The 18441-nt window shown below is 41.0% G+C and overlaps 1 protein-coding gene across 6 annotated transcripts in view; it reads left to right on the top strand.

The window, feature by feature from the left end:
* ADGRG2 (adhesion G protein-coupled receptor G2) overlaps nucleotides 1-18441 on the top strand; it is a 120910-nt gene that overhangs the window by 93527 nt on the left and 8942 nt on the right. For all 6 annotated transcript variants that reach the window (XM_032475046.1, XM_032475050.1, XM_032475047.1 and 3 more), the window contains 13 exons: nucleotides 887-981; nucleotides 1530-1596; nucleotides 6262-6653; nucleotides 8784-8955; nucleotides 9143-9299; nucleotides 10170-10313; nucleotides 10945-11067; nucleotides 11744-11789; nucleotides 11906-12009; nucleotides 12807-12928; nucleotides 14253-14521; nucleotides 17249-17348; nucleotides 17907-18190. In XM_032475046.1, coding sequence (XP_032330937.1) covers nucleotides 887-981; nucleotides 1530-1596; nucleotides 6262-6653; nucleotides 8784-8955; nucleotides 9143-9299; nucleotides 10170-10313; nucleotides 10945-11067; nucleotides 11744-11789; nucleotides 11906-12009; nucleotides 12807-12928; nucleotides 14253-14521; nucleotides 17249-17348; nucleotides 17907-18190 — 2075 coding nt within the window. The remainder of the gene's footprint in view (nucleotides 1-886; nucleotides 982-1529; nucleotides 1597-6261; nucleotides 6654-8783; nucleotides 8956-9142; nucleotides 9300-10169; nucleotides 10314-10944; nucleotides 11068-11743; nucleotides 11790-11905; nucleotides 12010-12806; nucleotides 12929-14252; nucleotides 14522-17248; nucleotides 17349-17906; nucleotides 18191-18441) is intronic.

An 18441-nucleotide genomic window follows, 5' to 3' on the forward strand; every position in this document is an offset into this window, starting at 1 on the left:
AGAAGGAAGGGAAAGAAAGAGAAAAGAAGAAATTAAAAAGTACATGGACGGGCGAATCAGCAATCGGCTGACAATTATTTGAGGTTGCAGAGATGATCATTTGAAATTACGTCCATTGGCTGTCCTGGCTGCATAGGCCAACAGCTTTTAGGTCAGTGAACTCACTATCCAAATCTTGAAAATTCTGTGTGGGTAAAAGGTCTAGAAAATAATCATTTCTACTCATCGAACGATTCATTGGTGCAAACAATGGCAAGTCTTCCATGAAATTGTAGATCGGATCCCTACCCACTATATGTATTTAGTTCACGTCTCTTAGCACTTTTCATTATTTGCAACACTAATATTTTTTTCACCTAAACCAAGACTAAAGAAAAAAAAAGAAACAGAGAATGTCTTAAATTCCTAGTTATTTGATGATCTAGATTGCCAGAGACATTTTGGATTTAAGAGACCTTGATAGTGACCTCTGGTATGTGAAAGGGCTCTCAAGATGGAAACCCAAATGCCTCCAGATACCAGGCAAGTAGCCAGCTGGGGGTAAAGCTTTAGATGTCCGGATGCTTGTCTCTACAACCACGTGTCACCACTGCGTGTTCCTTGTGTGGGCAGGCAAAACGAATCAGCATCTGTGCGTGGTCAGAGGGTCTCTTGTTTGCAAGCTCTGTGAATGTAAACACATCTATAAATGCCTCCTTGTAGAAAGTCTCTGGGGTAAAGTTCAGCCTGTGGTAGGTGGGTGTTTGCAAACTTATTTCCTGGGTGACCTCGCAAGTTGACAGTGTTAGTGTCCCCTTTCTTCACTCTAAGTTTGAAAAGCAGTGACAAATATGAAGGTAGGTTTCCAGTTTAGTAACACTCTGGTTCTATATATTTCTCTTTATAGCACATTAAATTGTACGTTCACAGTAAAACTGAATAAGACAATGAACATATGTGCTGTGATGGTTGCTTTGCAAACAGTAAACATTAGACCGATGGGTAAGTTGTCTCTGTCTTTATTGCTTTGTTCATTTTCACACGACTTTGATGTGTTCTTTTTAAAATTGAAAGAATAATGAATAAATTTACATATGTTACAGCTTTCTGTTTTGACTCTTTTGTCCTTGGGCAGTTTTTAGGGAGCTCTAAAAGGTGATTTTTCCTACTTTCTCAATAAAGTTTCGATATATTGTATTTGAAAACATGATAAAACAAACCCTGTGGAGAGGGAGAATTCTATTTGGAGTGCTTGATAGATTGCTGCTGGGATATATTTACTTCTGAATTCCTCTTAGGAGTCACTGAAGAGTAATTGATATTGCATGCATATCTTCCCCCAAATTATTCACTCAAGAAATATTTTGAGCACCTACTATTTATATATAATTGTCAATATAATAGCATCCAATGTATTTTATCGACTGTTTTAGACTAATGCTCTTTAAAGTGCTGTCAGGGTAAGAACTGTAATACTTGATGGATCTCAGCTTCTTCCTTCTCTCATTCTTGCCCATGCATTTTCTTCTTTCTTTTATTTTTGTCTCCAGAACAGTGCTGCTGTCCTGTCTGGATGCCCTGCCCTTCCTCCCCGGAACAGTTAGAAAAACTGCAGTGGTATGTAGCAAACATGGTGACCCTTCTCCTAAAAATAATAATAATAATAACCACAGCATTTAATCACTATTGCTGGCTAAGGAATTGTAGAATTTTGATAGCGAAGAAGGGCTTTCAGTTTTAGGGAAAATGCGGTTTTCTGCTCTTTGAAGTTTCCATTGCGTTAAACCAGTGATTTGCAATCTTGGCTGCAGATTAGAATCACCTGGTGAGCACTAAAAATATTCTGACTCCCCACAGCCTCACCAGCTGACTGTGTCATCATATTTTAAAATTTTAGATGAGAAATGGTATCTTAGTGTTATTTTGATTTCTACTTCTCTTAAGACTGTTTGAATTTTTTTTTCGTACATTTGGGGTCATTTTTGTATCTTTTTTGTGAATTGTGCGTTCATGTCTTTTCCCCACTAGATATTTGATCAATTTTTAAGTATTCTTTATATATTGTGGATATTAGCCCTTTATCTATGGTATATGTTGCAGATATTTCCCCCTAGTTTGTCAGTTAACTTTTGACTTTGTTTTTGTTTTTGTCATGCAAATTAAAAATTTTTAATGTAGTTAAATTTACTAATCTTTTATTGCTTGTGGATTTGGAGGCTTTATTAAAGAAAGACTTTCCCTACACCTACCTGGTTATAGAGGAATTCACCCTTGTGCTTTTCTAGTAGTTGTATGGTTTCTTTTTCTTTTCTTTTTTCTTTTTTTCTTTTAATATTAGATCCACTTGGAGTTTATTCTTATGTGGTAGGAGGTATGGATCTAATTGAATCTTTTTCCAAATGTCTTCACAGTGGTCGAGGCACCAGTTATTCAAAAGTCCACCTTTTCCTCAGTGATCTGAGATGCCACCTTTGTCATATGCTAAATTTTGATAGCTATTTGGGTTAAATTCCAGATGTTAGATGTTAACATTGGGGGAAGCTGGGTGAGGGGTGTATGGAACTCTCTGTGTTATTTTTGCAATGTTTCTGTAAGCCTAAAATTAGTTCATATTAAAAATTTTTTGAAAATCCTGATTTCCAGTCTCCACCCTCAGTGATTCTGGTTCAGTTAGTCTGGGTCATTGCCTAGGCATTAAGAGTTTTGAAAACTCTCCAGGTGGTTCTCATGTGCAACCGAAGTTGTAAATCACTGCCTTAAACTCTGCCTCAGTGGAGAGAAGCTGGGAGATGGGTGCTTCAAAATAGCAGAGGTCATGGATGATGTGATAACAAGTATATAAAAATGTACCTGGAAAAAACCAGGAAGTGAATGAATGAAAATGCTCACGGGAGTTCCCAGTGATTGGCCTGCCCACTGGCATTATGGATGATTTTCTTGTTTACTTGTTTTTTTCTTGGCAGCATCTTTTGTACTTTTCTACAATCAGATAAAAATTGTATTTGGGGAAAATGAAGGACATACATTTTTCAGTGTGAAGCTTCTCATCCAGGAGCAGAAGGCTAAGTGCAGCCTGTCCGCCCTGTGTAGGCCATATATCTGGGATATATGAAAAAATTCGGCCCCTAGGAATAGCTAAAGAACTTTAGTTAAGGATTTGCAATGTTTTCTGTAATGAAAAGTAAAGAATATTTGAGTTTTAAGCTTAAGATACTCCCATTAAGCTGGAGGGTTGAGCCCCACTTGGAGATGGAAGTCCTGGAAGTGTCAGGATCGGGTCTGGAGACCATGGTTCTTTTGAGGCAGCCCCACTTTCCTCTGATGACTGCCCATTCCGAGAGCTGCTAGGAAGAAGCAGCAGGACGCAGAAAAGGAGGCAGAATGTGAACTCGTGTCTGGCTGAAGCGCTATCATAAATTAGCTGTGTATCCAGCTGTGAGAGCAGGTGCTTCTTCACGTTGCAAAGTCTCAGATTCCTCTGTAAAATGAGGAAGGGATCACATCAGCGCTTCTTGAAGGTTACTGTGCACATGCATGTCACTCACTGAGGATCTTGTTAAAATTCTGATCCAGCAGGTCTGGGCAGGACCTGAGATTCTGCATTTCTAACAAGCTCGCAGGTGAAGCGGATGCTACTGGTCCATGGACCCCACTATGAGTAGCGGCGGGCGTCTAGACCATAGGGCAGTGGTTCTCAGACCTGGCTGCACGTTGGAATTATCTGAGGGGTTTTAAAAATAGTGATACCTGCCTCCCACCCTCAGAGATAGTGATGTCACTGGTCTGCGGTGCAGCCTAGGTTTCCGGATTTTTAAAAATTCCTGGGTGGGGTGATCCTGAGGTGCAAGCAAACTTGTGAACCGTTAGGTTAGAATTAGATGATGGCCTGGTGTCTTTCTGATACATCAGTTCTTAAGATTGGCTGTACATTAGAAACACCTGGGGCCCTTTTAAAACTGATGGCTTCTGGAGTGCTCAAAACACTCTGTATTTTGATCTGGGTGGTGATGATAGAGGTGTATACATACTACAGTTACAATATTTATAATCCTTCCAGCTCTAAATGTAAGTACACTTTACTGTATATAGGCTACACCTCAGCAAAGAAGCACATTGAAGTGAATACGGATGCCTGTACCCACCCCAGAGATTCTTGCTCAGTTGGTTTGGGGTGGGAGCCCTGGCACTGGTGCTGCAGTGCTCTAAGGTTTCTAATGTATATATAGCTGGTGTTGCCCACCACCGCTCTGCCACTCCCTGTGTACCTCACCCAGTGGATGGAGAGCTCGGATTAGCAAAAGTGACAAGAGCAATATAGGGCAACCTCTTCATGATGAGCCCAGTGAATGGGAGCCCCATGCCAGGGGATCTGGCTGCTGCAGGCCCCCAGATAATACAAAGGGAATTTAATTTACACTTTGTAAAGCACCTTTGCCACGACTTGGCCAGACATGTTGCCACATTATAAAATTGAGGGAACAGAGTCGCAGAGAAGTTAGGTGGATTGCCCAGAGGAGTAGTGAGGGCTGGAGCCCCAGCCAAGGCTTCTCAGCGCATCATCTTTCTGTCTGGCACCTCTTTGTCCACACTGATTCCTGGACCTCAGGCTGTGGGGAGAGGCCTTCAATCGAGTGCCTGTCCCAGACTGGATTCAGCTGGCATTTCTTTTTATGGATATGACTTTCCTTAGGTCCCTCAGCCTGATATCCTCCCTCCTCTAACCCAAGAGAAGCTCCAAGAACACATTCTCATTGGTGTTCTAATTCAACATCTAAAAGTGGATCCATCAGAGGCTCCCCTGGGGAGTCATTTGTTGCCTCTGGTTGCTCCTTCCCCCACCCTGAAACTGGTGGCTCTTGTGCCAGACAGTGGATGAGTTCTTCTCAAGCTTCCATGCTATGAAGATACATGGGGCTGGGAACCTCACCCCCACCCCAAGACCAACTGAGTCACACCCTAAGGAGAAGGCCACAGAAATCTATTTTTTAAAAAAGTCCTCTGGATAATTCTCAAGCACAGCCAAGGTTGAGAACCACTGGGCCAAAGCAACATTGAGGGTATAGCTGATGTACAGGCTGGGGACCTAGGGACCACCCCCTTTGGCCCCAGCTTGATTCATTTTTTTCATTCAGCAAACATTTCTTGGTCACTTACTCTGAGCTAGTTAGTACTATGGCAGGCTATAGCAGGATCAAATTGATTCACACAAATTCCTGTGCTCATCAGTTTCAGAAAAATGTATCTATTGCTAACTCCCATTCAAGATTTTCTTGAAACAAAATTCAATGTCACAGAAAAAAAAAATGACAGTATGACTTACCTGTCCCAGCCAATATCCCCAAATGCATGTGAATGAGCTCATTTGGAAGTTTCGTGGGAAAAAAAGCTTATCTGTGATCTACCAAGACCAGTATGAGAATTTGCTGAAATTAAAAATTCTATTCTACAGATCAATAATAATGATTTTTACACATTTCTTCTAATGTCAATCAATATGCAGAAGATTGTGATTGCAATTGATAGACTTCTATACTTTGGTCATGAAAGCTATAAGAAAAATTTGAAGAACATTTTATTGTTATCGGTAAATTTAGAGCTGCTTTTCAATTTACGCCATACCTCTTTGAACCAGATGTTAACGCTAAGTTGACATGAGAGTAGTGAGTCTATTATGGGCAGATGTAGTTTTGAAACATATGCTTTAGCTTCTAAGTCAGATCACTTGTTCTGAAAATGATGAGCTAGTTTTGTCAATGTGGATTTGAATAGTAAAGGAAAATGATATTTTGATATTTGGTTCAGTTTTTAGAAAAATTTTAAGTATGTTTGAAACAGTCTGGGTATGTGACTCCACTTATTTTGAGAATAAACTTTGTAAAATCTAAAAAAACCCCAGAAAAGACAGGCTCCTAGTATATGGACACCATCAGTTGGGGCACATGTCATCTAACAGCTGCCTCCCCAAGAAGCACCTGGAAATGTCACAAGATCATCTCAACTGAGTGATAAGTGGTAAGGTATAGAGCCTGGGAGCAGCAGTGAACAAGTGAAGCAGAGCTGAGAATTCATAAAACAGCATCCCTCCTGGTGAATTCCTCTCCCAGGGAGGAGGTCATGGCAGTGAGCAGGGGCAGGAGGCCAGTGGCAGGTGCACAGAGGGCAGGCAGTGGCAGGTCCCTGATGGAGCCATGTCACCTTGGTGGTGTCAGATGGTTGCCAGAAGAGGTTAGCTTCTGTAGCTCATTCGTGTCTCACATGCATCTCTCTGATTCTTTCCTCTAGTGACCTACAGGATCCCGTTGTGTGTCTTGCTGGTCATCCACATGGCCCACCATTTTCTTCTTCCAGCAGTTCCATCCCAGCTGCTCCTCAGGCCACCATTGTGCCCCAGATCTCCAGTGCCTTCTCTTTTGCTGAGCCTCTAGCTCATCCACCTGTAACCCACAGCCCTCACTCTCCAACAGGGGTGATTCGGCTTCTTTCACCCCAGCCTTCAGCTCCCATAGCTTCTAGCCCTGCCATTGATATGCCCCCACAATCTGGAACTCTCTCTCCCCCTACGCTCCCAACTGATCTTTCCCGCACCCTGCCACCTGCGAAATCCTCACTTCCCTTTCCCACCACGTCTCCCCCTGTGAATGTCATCACGACCAGCACACCTCCTGATAAGACAGGTAAATATGAGGAGCCACACTGCACCCACGTTTGTTGTTATTCTGGCCACCGGAAATACAGCTGCCAGCCTGCCCAATCAAGACGTCTGTAATGAGACCACATTAAGCCATTTTATAATGTTTGCTTGATTTTGAGAGCTTTCTTTCAGGCGTTCATAGAACATAGACATGGCTGAGTTTGTTTTAACCAGGAGAGTGGAGAAATAGCTCTGAGGCAAACACAGATCCCATTTTATCCAGATGAGTTCTTTTATAGATTTCTTTCTCCTACAAAAGGTTGTCGGGTCACTGTTTTCAACATTCTGAAGAGAAAATTTTTGAACTCTTAAACACAGTAACTCCATTTAGACAGAAGACAAAAGAAAAAAAATTGATATTCTGGAAAATCAGTCATAGAGTGATAGCGCTGGGGCTGAGCCAAGGTAGCCATGAGGAGGAACATTCAGAAGACCTAGGTGGTGTGATCTGGAATAAGCCATTTAGCTCCTCATAATAATCACACTAATTGCACTGGGTTTGGAACAGAGGTTTGTGTACGTGAGAATGTCATGGAGACTGCACCAGGCTCCCTGGACACCAGGTAGGCTTAGGGGTAACAAGATAAAAGGATGAGGGAAAGCAGCAGAGACAACTCGATACTCTCTGAAGTTTCAATCTAGTGTGTAAGAAGCAATCCTTCCTCTAGAATTTGGAGGGAGGGAGGCAAAGCCAAGTTCTTGGTGACATGAGATTGGAGCTTAGGTTGTGGTCCCACCTTTTCTGCCCTGGTGAGAGCATCCCCAGGAGATCTGGAGCCACTGCCAAATGAATTGAGATTTCTTCAAATTTGTACTGCTTTCTGTTAAATATTTTTTTAAAATAAATATGAACATTTTAGGCCAAATAATAAAATCATTGGAGCTTTAGTCAAGAGAAGGTTCAATGGCTGATGAAGAATAAAGTAAAATTGAAGTTTGTTCACCTAGGCTTAAAGTGCCCAACTTTTTAAAGCTATCCTCTTTGACCCTGAAAATCAACCTGACAGGCTACACAGAGAGGCCAGGAAGGTAGATTCCCGCATCTGTGCTTCTATGCCCAGGACTTCAGTTTCAGACAGCAACTTGGGGCTCTTTTCAGGTCTTGAGTGAAGTGAAAATAACACAACAATAAATACAATAGTTTGCACACCATGTTTATAATAGTATGTTGTAAGACGTGGCTAAAGATTAGAAGGGAGTGCAAAATAAGAAACAGGGTGTTAGGTGGCAGAATTAAGAGACTTCTTTGTTGTTAGGTTTACATCATTGTTTCCCAGTTAAAAACACTATTAAAAATTAGGCTTACAGCCAGTAGTCCAGCTGTTAATTTCATACTATTCTCTTTTCACAAAAGAGCTTCTAGTTATCCACATAAAATTCTGTATGCATGATATAAATTAAGTACATGTATATTTATGCTTATGGCAAATACACACTAAATACACTGATGTGCTTTTACATTTTTTAGTTAGGTTTCTTGAAGTATAATTTATGTACAGTAAAATTCATCCAGTTCTATGGATGAATGAAATTTTTATAATTCTATGAGGTTGGATAAACACCCACAGTCATGTAACCGCCATCACGATAAATAATATTTGCACTATCCCCAAAGTTCCGTCATGTCCCTTTGTGGTCAACTCCTACCTACTGGCCCTAATCCCTGGCCACCACTGATCTGTTTTGTTTCCCTGTGCTTTCAATTTTTCTAAAATGCCATATGAAGAGAATCATATAGTATGTAGCCTTCTGAGTGTGGCTTCTTTCACTTAGCATAATACATTGGGCTATTGGAGACCCATCCATGTTGTTGCATCTATCAATATAGTTCATTCCTTTCTATTACTGAATAATAAATAGCCCCTTGTATGGATGGACCATAGTTTGTTTAATCATTCTCCAGGTGATGGACATTTGGGTTGTTTCCAGTTTGGGACTATTATGAAAGAGGCTGCTATAAACATTTATGAACATGTCCTCTTAAGACATGTTTTCATTTCCCTGGGGCAAATACGTAGGAGTGGGTTTGCCAGGTCACAGGACAAAGTGTCTGTTTCTTTATTAGTGATTTTTCTATTATATGTTCATAAAGTGATTTGGCTCTCTGTTATAGAAATTGTTCACACCAGCAGCATCAGTGTTTCTGATCTTGAGAACCAAGTGTTCCGGATGGAGAAGGCTCTGTCCTTAGGCAGCTTGGAGCCTAACCTCGCAGGACAAATGATAAACCAAGTCAGCAAACTCCTTCATTCCCCGCCCACCTTGCTGGCCCCTCTGGCCCAAAGGTATGACTTAGCAAACTAATGTGGTCGTGAAAGGGGACCCTCTAATAATAAATGATGCCTCTATAGCCAAGTGTTTTTCTCCTATGTGTGAGGTTCATAATGACTTGTTAAGTTGCTACTCTATTCTGCTTATACTGGGAAAGACAAAGTAGGAGTGCTGAATTTGAAGCGCCACTTCTCTCTACAGATTGCTAAAAGTAGTGGATGACATTGGCTTACAGCTGAATTTTTCAACCAAGAGTATAAGTCTGACCTCCCCTTCTTTGGCTCTGGCCGTGATTAGAGTGAATGCCAGTAATTTCAACACAACTACCTTTGCTGCCCAAGACCCTGCAAATCTTCAGGTACATCCTAATTTATTATGGAAAAATCCTTTTTCTGTATATGATTATTGTCCTCATGTGCTTCATGATTGAGGCAATGACTGCTTATACTTAGGGGTAATATTCAAAATATTTAACATCTAGAACAATGGAGGCACCACAGAATCAAAAAAGGACTTTAGTCTTGGCCGGAGCAGGATCTCAGAGGTCCTTGTTGTGCTCAGTATTAACCCTTTAGCAGCTGGATTGTGGAAGTTTAGTGGTGGGCGGGGGCAAAGTGGGAGAGGTGCCCAGCAGGTTCTAGGCAGTTGGGAGAGAGCAAGGACACCAGCTACTTATCAGTCCATTTCAGTATTTTAACAAATGTCATGACTACACTGGTGTGAATAGTGGTGCTGAATATCAATCCTGCTTCTAGGGTTTTCTACCCATGTATTAGAGGGATTGGGGGCTGGAAACACCCAAGTAAAACCAAGTCTTGCTTTTAACTTAATTTTTATAGTCTTCCCTTTGCAAGTTTAGTGCATGTGGTTCTATGATGACTTTGCCCTAGCAGGTCACCAGGTTGGTGTGTCTGCTGCAGTTGTCTTGAACTTTCTTCTTTTTTCCCCCAGTTTCATTGAGCTGTAATTGACATATAATATCCTGCTGTTTCTGAGTGTTTCTGTGTATCATTTATCCTTAAAATGTTTTCTTTCCTGCTCTGAGGCCTCATCTCCTTATTACACATCCTCTAATTTCATAGCAATCAGAGAAATAAGAACCAATGTGACATAGAGACACCATAAGTAATGCCCTTACAGGATCCTCCATCTTAATTAGTTGTTGTGTCTTCTGTCTCTTCATTATACTTGCCCCAGACATTTTTATGATCTTTTGTTTGATTTTCAGGTTTCTCTGGAAACTCAGGCTCCTGGCAATAGTATTGGCGTTATTACTCTGCCTTCATCACTCATGAGTAATTTGCCAGCTAATGATGTGGAGCTAGCTTCCAGAGTTCAGTTCAACTTTTTTGAAACACCTGCCCTGTTTCAGGTAAAACTGCATCTAATTGCTTTTGGTTTAGGGTTTTTGGGGGAATTGGGGGAGTCTTGTTTCTTTTAATTCTCACTTATTCTTAAGCCTACTGTAAGTCAAATGAACTGCTGAAAAGCTGCAGTTTATTTTTAAACAGGACCTGATGATGCTGGGGATGGTAAATAACGATAACCAACACTTCCATTGCATTTATCAATTGTCACGCACTAGCATAAGCACTTAGAAATGTTAACTCTAATCCTCTCAACAACTCTGTGAGGAAGGAACTACTAAACCATTATCTCCATTTTATAGATGATGCCGTGGAGGCACAGAGAGGTTAAGTAACTTGCTCAAGAACACACAGCTTAAATGGCTGAATGTTATGTTCCCTTTCAGATTCATGAGGATTTCATTGTGTCAGTCTATGAAATTTAACTCAGTATTTAGAGCATTGTATAGTGGAACAAGCTCTACTTCTAATTATGGCCCTTGGGAAAGTCACTTTACTCCCTGCCCCTGAATTTCAGACCTAGCTAGTAAAATAAGCAACGTGGACTAAATAGTCCTTAGGGTCTCTTCTAGCTCTAAAATTCTCTGATAACATTTCATTTTCCCTTGTCATCTTGTTGACTCTTTGGTGTTCTAGGACCCTGCCTTGGAGAACCTCTCTCTGATCAGCTATGTTATATCCTCAAGTGTTGCGAACCTGACCGTTAAGAACTTGACAAGAAACGTGACAGTCACATTAAAGCACATCAGCCCAAGCCAGGTGGGTGGGGCCTGTCTGGTCTGTCCATTGACCAGAAGCACCTCACGCAAACTATGCCTGTAAGACGTGGCCTGAAAAAGTAGATCCAGCAGAGCATTAGACTTGGTTAGGGCAGTGTGTAAGACTCGAATCACATAGTCACTCTGTTGGGTTTTGGCATGCCTGATAACTGACCTCCTACTTTCCAAGAAGGAGCAGTGTAAAAAGCAAGCCAAATTTCAAAATTTCAAAAAAAAAGCCAAAATGCCAAATTTCAGTGCATTCAGATCAGTGGCTGCAGGTCTGATTCTCACCTCCAAAGAGAAAGCTTTTCAGTTCAGATCACACTAAGCATCATCTGTGACCTCTCTACTCAAAGTGTGGTCTGTAGACCTGCAGCGTCAGCATCACCTGGGAGCTTGCTAGAAATGCAGACTCTCAGGCCCCACCCTAGATCCAGGGAATCAGAATGTGCCTTTTAACAAGGCTTCAAGGTGATTTCTATGCATGCACAATTGTTGAGTTTTAAGAAGTGCTGACTTACATGAGACTTGCTTCTAGAGACCAATATAAAATAAGAACTCTCCTAAAATCAAGAATGAGATTCTGAAATAAAAAATACCGTTTTTTTCCTAATTGCTTTTCAATTTTTTCAGTTCAGTAAATTAATTACTTATAATTTATCTTTCTACTGCAGGATGACTTAACAGTGAGATGTGTATTTTGGGACCTGGGCATAAACGGTAGGTTCCAGTCATACCTTTTTCAAAGTTTAAGTGGGTAGAGGAGGGGAAGCAAGGAGCAGTCTTTGGTTCAGTGGCCTTGCTGATGGAACAGACACTCTTCCCAATGCCAACAGGTGGCAGAGGAGGCTGGTCATCTGACGGCTGCTCTGTCAAAGACAGGAGGCTGAATGAAACCACCTGTACCTGCAGTCACCTTACAAGCTTCGGTGTCCTACTGGTAATAGCCCTACTCTACGTGGCTTAGATTCTGGGTCTCAGGGGTAGCTAGGAATCATACCATGAGGTCTAATCTGATGGATGACTTTGATAAATCTGCAGATTTCATGATATTGTGGCAAAGTTATAGACCAATGAAATTTCTAATAAGCAAATGTACTTAAAGGAAAATACTTCAACATGGAAGTATTTTTCCTCATTCTATTTTCACATTTAAGTTTTTCTCTTTTAAGTAGCTGTAGGAGGACTAGGGAATGCAGATTAAAATGGGTAATAAAAATTGTTCAGTTTGCAGTGCACTTTAAAATTTTTATAAAACACTTTGACATAAATTATCGTATTTAATGTCCCCAACAATCATGCAAGATGGGTAGAATGGGGTGTTGTTATTGTCACTCTAATGAAGTCAGAATTAAGACTCATTTATTAGGTAATTGTCCACAGTCATAGAACTAAGAAATATAGGAGCCAGAAGCCAAATTCAAGTCTTTGCGCTTCTAGCCCAGTGCTTTTCCAGTGCACTGTAATGCAGGGATCAAGTACATGCAATTTGGAGTAAGCCAGACCTGAATTTGGATCCTGGCTCCTCCTCTTAGTAGCTTTGTGACCCTAGACAAATTACTTAACCTCTCTGGGCCCCAGTTTTATTATCTTTACATGATGATAATAATTGTGCCTACCTTGTAGGTTTGTTGAATGAACTATGGATGGGCACTTAGAACACTCAATAAGTGTAAATTATGACTCTGTTATTTATTTTAAAATATTTGGTCTTGAAAGCAATATTTTATTTTCCAGGACCTGTCTCGAACATCCTTGCCACCTGCTCAGATAATGGCTCTGACATTTATCACATATATTGGTTGTGGGCTTTCATCAATTTTTCTGTCAGTTACTCTTGTAACCTACATAGCCTTTGAGTGAGTATCCACAACTGGAAACTTGGATTATATGACATAGTGCTCACCTCCATTGCCAAAATGTATTAAGTGAGCATGTTCCTTGACCTAGCTTATCCTGTCCACCCATCTAGTGGGGCCAACTATATGTAAAACTTCAAGGGACTTTTTGGTTTATATACTCCCTTCCTTCCATGAGTGTGCACTCACTGAAGGCAGGGGTTGTGTCTTAACCATCTTTGTACCCTAAAATGATGCCTGGTACCTAGTCGACATTAAGTAAGAAATGAAAGATGGATGCAGACCCTGAAATCCAAGAGCTTACAATGTGAAATAGACCATAGCTCCATGTACAGCATAAGAGCTATGTTTACTATATTAAGTTTCTAAATTATACCGAGCAAACACAAAAGATTAAATACATTAACAGATGTGGGGATGAATAAAAGTAAAGGGTATCAAGCCTCACTGAAAAATATCAATACTCAGTGAATGTAGCTTTGTAGGTCAAAGCCAGACTGACATTCCAAATAACAGCATCTCCTTCTTGGCTTACCAGAGGGTCTCTTTGGTCATTTTGGGGGGTAATTCCAATAAATTCTGTTGGAAAAGAAGGAAATAAAGGTACTTTTACTGCATTAACATGTAAGTTCTGGGATTTAGATTTTGGACACTGATCAGGAAATGCACAAATTTACTTTTAATGCCCTTAGGATCCAGCTGTGACTACAGATCTTCTAGTAGACCTCTGGAAATATGATTAATGAGACTAAATTACTATAAGGCCAGCCATTACTCAGAATGATTTCACCAGATCTAATTTCACACACATAAACATGTACATGTCAGCAGTTCGCTGTACTTTCCTATGCCTGTCTCATTTAGCTATAGTTTGAACTCTTCTTTCCATGATCTCATTTTAACTACTAACATAAGATAACAAGAGAATCTGGCTATGTTTTGAAGATCTGAATATAGGAGCCTATTATATGAGAAGCAGCAGCAATGCTTCTAGAAGTAGTTTGGGAGAAATGGGGGTAGGTGCTCAGTAGCTTTCACTGCAAACTATTTGAAAGGATGGGTTAGCAGTCAGCGTGTAAAAGGTTCCATAGAAATATAAACACGAATTTTCCATATGGTTATCACAGGTGATTCTCTTTAGATTTTTCCTTTGTTGTTATTGTTGGTTTTAATGTGCACACACACACAGACACGCTCAAAGAGAGGAAATTTATACATATTGATATTTACCAAAGAATAAAAATAAATTGCTTAGAACTCAGATATACTCACATAAACGTTAGTAGGTTGTGATGCTAATTCTTTTCTTGTCCTTTCCTTTTAGGAAGATTCGGAGGGATTACCCTTCCAAAATCCTCATCCAGCTGTGTGCAGCTCTGCTCCTGCTGAACCTGGTGTTCCTCTTGGACTCGTGGATTGCTTTGTATGACATAAGAGGCCTCTGCATCTCAGTGGCTGTATTTCTGCATTATTTTCTCTTGGTCTCATTCACATGGATGGGCCTGGAAGCATTCCATATGTACCTGGCTCTTGTCAAAGTGTTTAATACCTACATCCGAAAATACATCCTTAAATTCTGCATTGTTGGTTGGGGTATGTATAATTTTTGCTTGCACATTGCCTGGGCTTTCTCTGCTTTTTCTCCAGGGTTTTGATTTTTTTAAATCAGATAGAGACAATGATGAAGCAGGTCACCCTTCGCAGGTTTCTAAAACAGCCTTATTCTCCTCTTTAAGTTTCATTGCCCAAAGAGCCTCCTTGTCAAGTCTCTCTCTAGAACACCTGTATATATACTTATCCTGGATTGGTTGTGAACACAACACTCTTCGAGGTTAGGGCTATGAATTCACTTGGTATCTCCAGCAACTAGAACTGGGGCTGGCACACAGAGGGTGCTCAATCAATTGAGAACATCAGCTTGGTGATGATGAGGCCAGACTTTCAATCCCCAAACTCCCAGCTAGCCTCACTCTGCTCTGTGCCTCCCAGACATCACACATGTGCATGGCAGTCCACTCGGAAGGGCAGAGTGAAAGAATGTGCAGATAAAATCTCATTTAACTTTATCACCACACCAGCATGGTATTTCAGATCATGCCGCCTGTTGGTGGTGGGTCCCAAAGTCTTAGATGCCCTCAAGATCATGATGGTTTCTTCATTCAACTTCCCACCAAAAGTAGGAGCCTCCTGGACTTGACTTATCCTTGACTAAAGATAATTTAACCTCTGCTCGAATACTTCTATTATTGGGGAGCTCATTACCTTCATTAAAGAACAAAATTCAGTTGAGTAAATTTTAATGGTCTTACTGACTTTAGTTACCAATTCACGAATCAGGCAGCATCCCATGTAGCAGATAGAAAGGAGCTCCGAGGAGCTGTACATAATGAAAGATTTTTTTTATAGGCAGAAGGAAGCAGGAACAAGGAAGTCATTCTGGGCAAAACAGCAGGTTAGTTATTGTAAGGTTACTTTCCTTCAGGGGATGGCAGCGGTCTGTCAGGCAGATCACCTAACTAGTGCTGATAAGGCAATTTCTGATTGACTGGTTTAAGATTTCATTTCTAAGAAAGTCGAAGCTGTACTGGAGTTAAGTCTCATTTTGATGACCTGTGACTGGCATAGGCGACTCCATTTTGGGCCTGTTGTCTTGTCTTTAATACCTTACATGGCAGCCAATGACCATTTTCTAAAGCTCTAGCGTTCTGCTTGTCCATTAAGTTCACTTGCCTCTCTGGTGGCACTTACCCTAACCAGCAGTCTCAGTTTTGCTCTCTCGGGCAAAAAAATAATCAGCTGACACCTTTTCTGCCAAAGTCCTTTAGATAATCTACAAGTAACATATCAGATTATATATAATGCCCTATTTCTCAACATATTTTCACACAAATAACCTCATAAAAGACAAGCCAGTGAAGTCAGCAAGGCAGTTATTGTTAATGCCAGGTGAAGAACCTGGCTCAAAGTGATGTCACGATTTACCCCAATTCCCACAGCTCAAGAACAGCCGAGCCTGGCTTTCTGATTTCTCATGCGTATCCCTTCCACTGTGTTACAGCTGCCATCCCTCCCAGACTCCCTCCTCTTCTTCAGGCTAAATATTCCTTCGGATATTCCCTACACAATAGGGCTGCAGATCCTTTACCTCCCTTGTCATCCTGCCTGTCATTGTATCTTTGTGAAGAGTAACAAAACAGTACCTTTCCAGAAAAATAAGTCACTTCTTCCCATAAAAATAAGTCACTGTTTCTGATCTTGGGCATGGATTCTCTCTTATTTGTAGAATCCTGAAAGTCAGATTTCCTTGTCAAGGATAAGCTCCATATCCCCAGTATTTTATTTTTAGGAAGGTGTCTCAGGAAGTCACCATGTGTCAGTGTCTCCGTGAGGTACAAACGTAAAAGCATTAAATGAAATATTATGTTAGATTGTACCAGGTACCCCAACCTGTCTGTGAGAAGGAATTGTTTTTTATTTACCAGAGCCTCGAGATTGGGTTTCAGGCCGGTCTGTGTGCACAGAGGAGGAGGTGTTGGCATGGGGAGGCGGGTGATGGGGTGGAGGGGTGAGAAGGACCCCTTCCCAGCCTGGGAGGAGCCTATTGATTGTGCTTCCTCTTAGCCGAAGTGCAGCACCCCAAATCAACCAGGTCAGGCTTCTCGGTCCATCAACAGATTCTAGATAATCAGTTGAGGACTTTGGGGTTCATAATGAAAGATTTTCCAGAAGTTACTGGGAACCCTAATATGTTGACTATTTGGTTTACATTTTGGAGTCCTTCATTTTGTCTGCCACCTGACCCTTAAAATTACATTCCAGATGTGTAAAAGTTAAGAGTAACACTAGCTGCTATAGCAGACAAACCGCAAAAGAGTTTGGAGAAGAAGATAATTTCTCACACATGTGCAGTCCTATCAGCAGGAGGTGGGGCGGGGGAGGTCTCTGGTCTTGCGGTTACTCAGGATCCAAACTGCTGGAGACTGTGCCTCAAGACAGCACTTCCAAGATCACCCTGAATTTGGGAGAAAAGAGTGGAAAATCAGTCTCACAAGAGGTTTTTATGGGATAGGCCAAGTGCTGGAGCAAATCACTTCTGTCCATATCCCACTGGCCAAGACCTAGTCAGGTGGTCAGGTACACCGAGCTGTAAAGAAAGGCTGGGAGATGTCCAGCTATGTGCTAAGGAGGAAGAGAACAGGTTTGGTGAACAGCTCACCAGTCTCTGCTGTTTCAGAAGAAAATAGAACATGATCTCTATTCCTTCTCCTCACCACCTTTGCTTATTAGAACTATGTGTGAACAATGTTTCCCATCTTCCAGGGGTACCAGCTGTGGTTGTGACCATCGTCCTGATTATATCTCCAGACAACTACGGGCTTGGATCCTATGGGAAATTCCCCAATGGCTCGCCTGATGACTTGTGAGTACAAAGCCCCCTGTGGAATAAGTGAACTGGAGAACGAAATTCTTCAAGAAAATGGAAGATCTAATCAGCATATTGACTCTGGCTCTCATCCTGATAAAATCCAGTAACATTTACAGCAGACTTTGCAGTTATATATGTAATGAGATAAGCTAGTTGGAGAAGCCATGCTGCTACTCAAGTATTAAAAAAAAAAATTAGGAGGAAGCACTTTGAAAATAGTTTTATAAGCTTGTGATAAAAATGAAATACCAGCTACACTGTATTAGTAAAGACTCACAAAATAGAGTTACTAGGATCTAAAGGGGATTAAATCCCTTAAAGTTTTCAAAGAATATTTTTTAAATACTTTCAATCACTAAATGTCCTAAAATAAACTCTCTTAGAGTTTTTCCCCTAGAGCTATTAATGGTGTCGGAGATCAGAGGTTTTATCTTTTTTTTCTTTTGTACTTGTAGGCAGATGTTTCAGTAAGATAGAGATTCACTATTATCATTTTGAACCATATTTCTGCATTGTAATGTGTTTTCCCCTGTTTTTCCCCCCAAATTCCAGTTGCTGGATCAACAGCAATGCTATATTCTATATTACAGTCGTGGGATATTTCTCTGTGATATTTTTGCTGAACGTCAGCATGTTCATTGTGGTCCTGGTTCAGCTCTGTCGAATTAAAAAGAAGAAGCAATTGGGAGCCCAGCGAAAAACCAGTATTCAAGACCTCAGGAGCGTTGCCGGCCTTACATTTTTACTGGGAATTACTTGGGGCTTTGCCTTCTTTGCCTGGGGACCAGTTAACGTCACCTTCATGTATCTCTTTGCCATCTTTAACACCTTACAAGGTAAGCTCTACAGCACTAAATACACACTGGATGACCCAGTCAAACTTAAAAATATTGCTTCTAAAAGTTAGAGTATGTGCAAAGTGGCTTATTTAGTAGCTTAAGATACATTTGTTGAAAAACAGATTTTTCTTTGACAAAGGGTGTTCTGAGATCCTTGGAAGAGTGGCTAAATTCAGTAAATTCAAGTGGTCCTTTTTTCCTCCTTATCCATCACTACCTCCTTGGAGGGAACATATTGAGGGGAACCC

The sequence above is a fragment of the Camelus ferus genome, chromosome X (assembly GCF_009834535.1).
Source record: "Camelus ferus isolate YT-003-E chromosome X, BCGSAC_Cfer_1.0, whole genome shotgun sequence".
NCBI lineage: Eukaryota > Metazoa > Chordata > Mammalia > Artiodactyla > Camelidae > Camelus > Camelus ferus.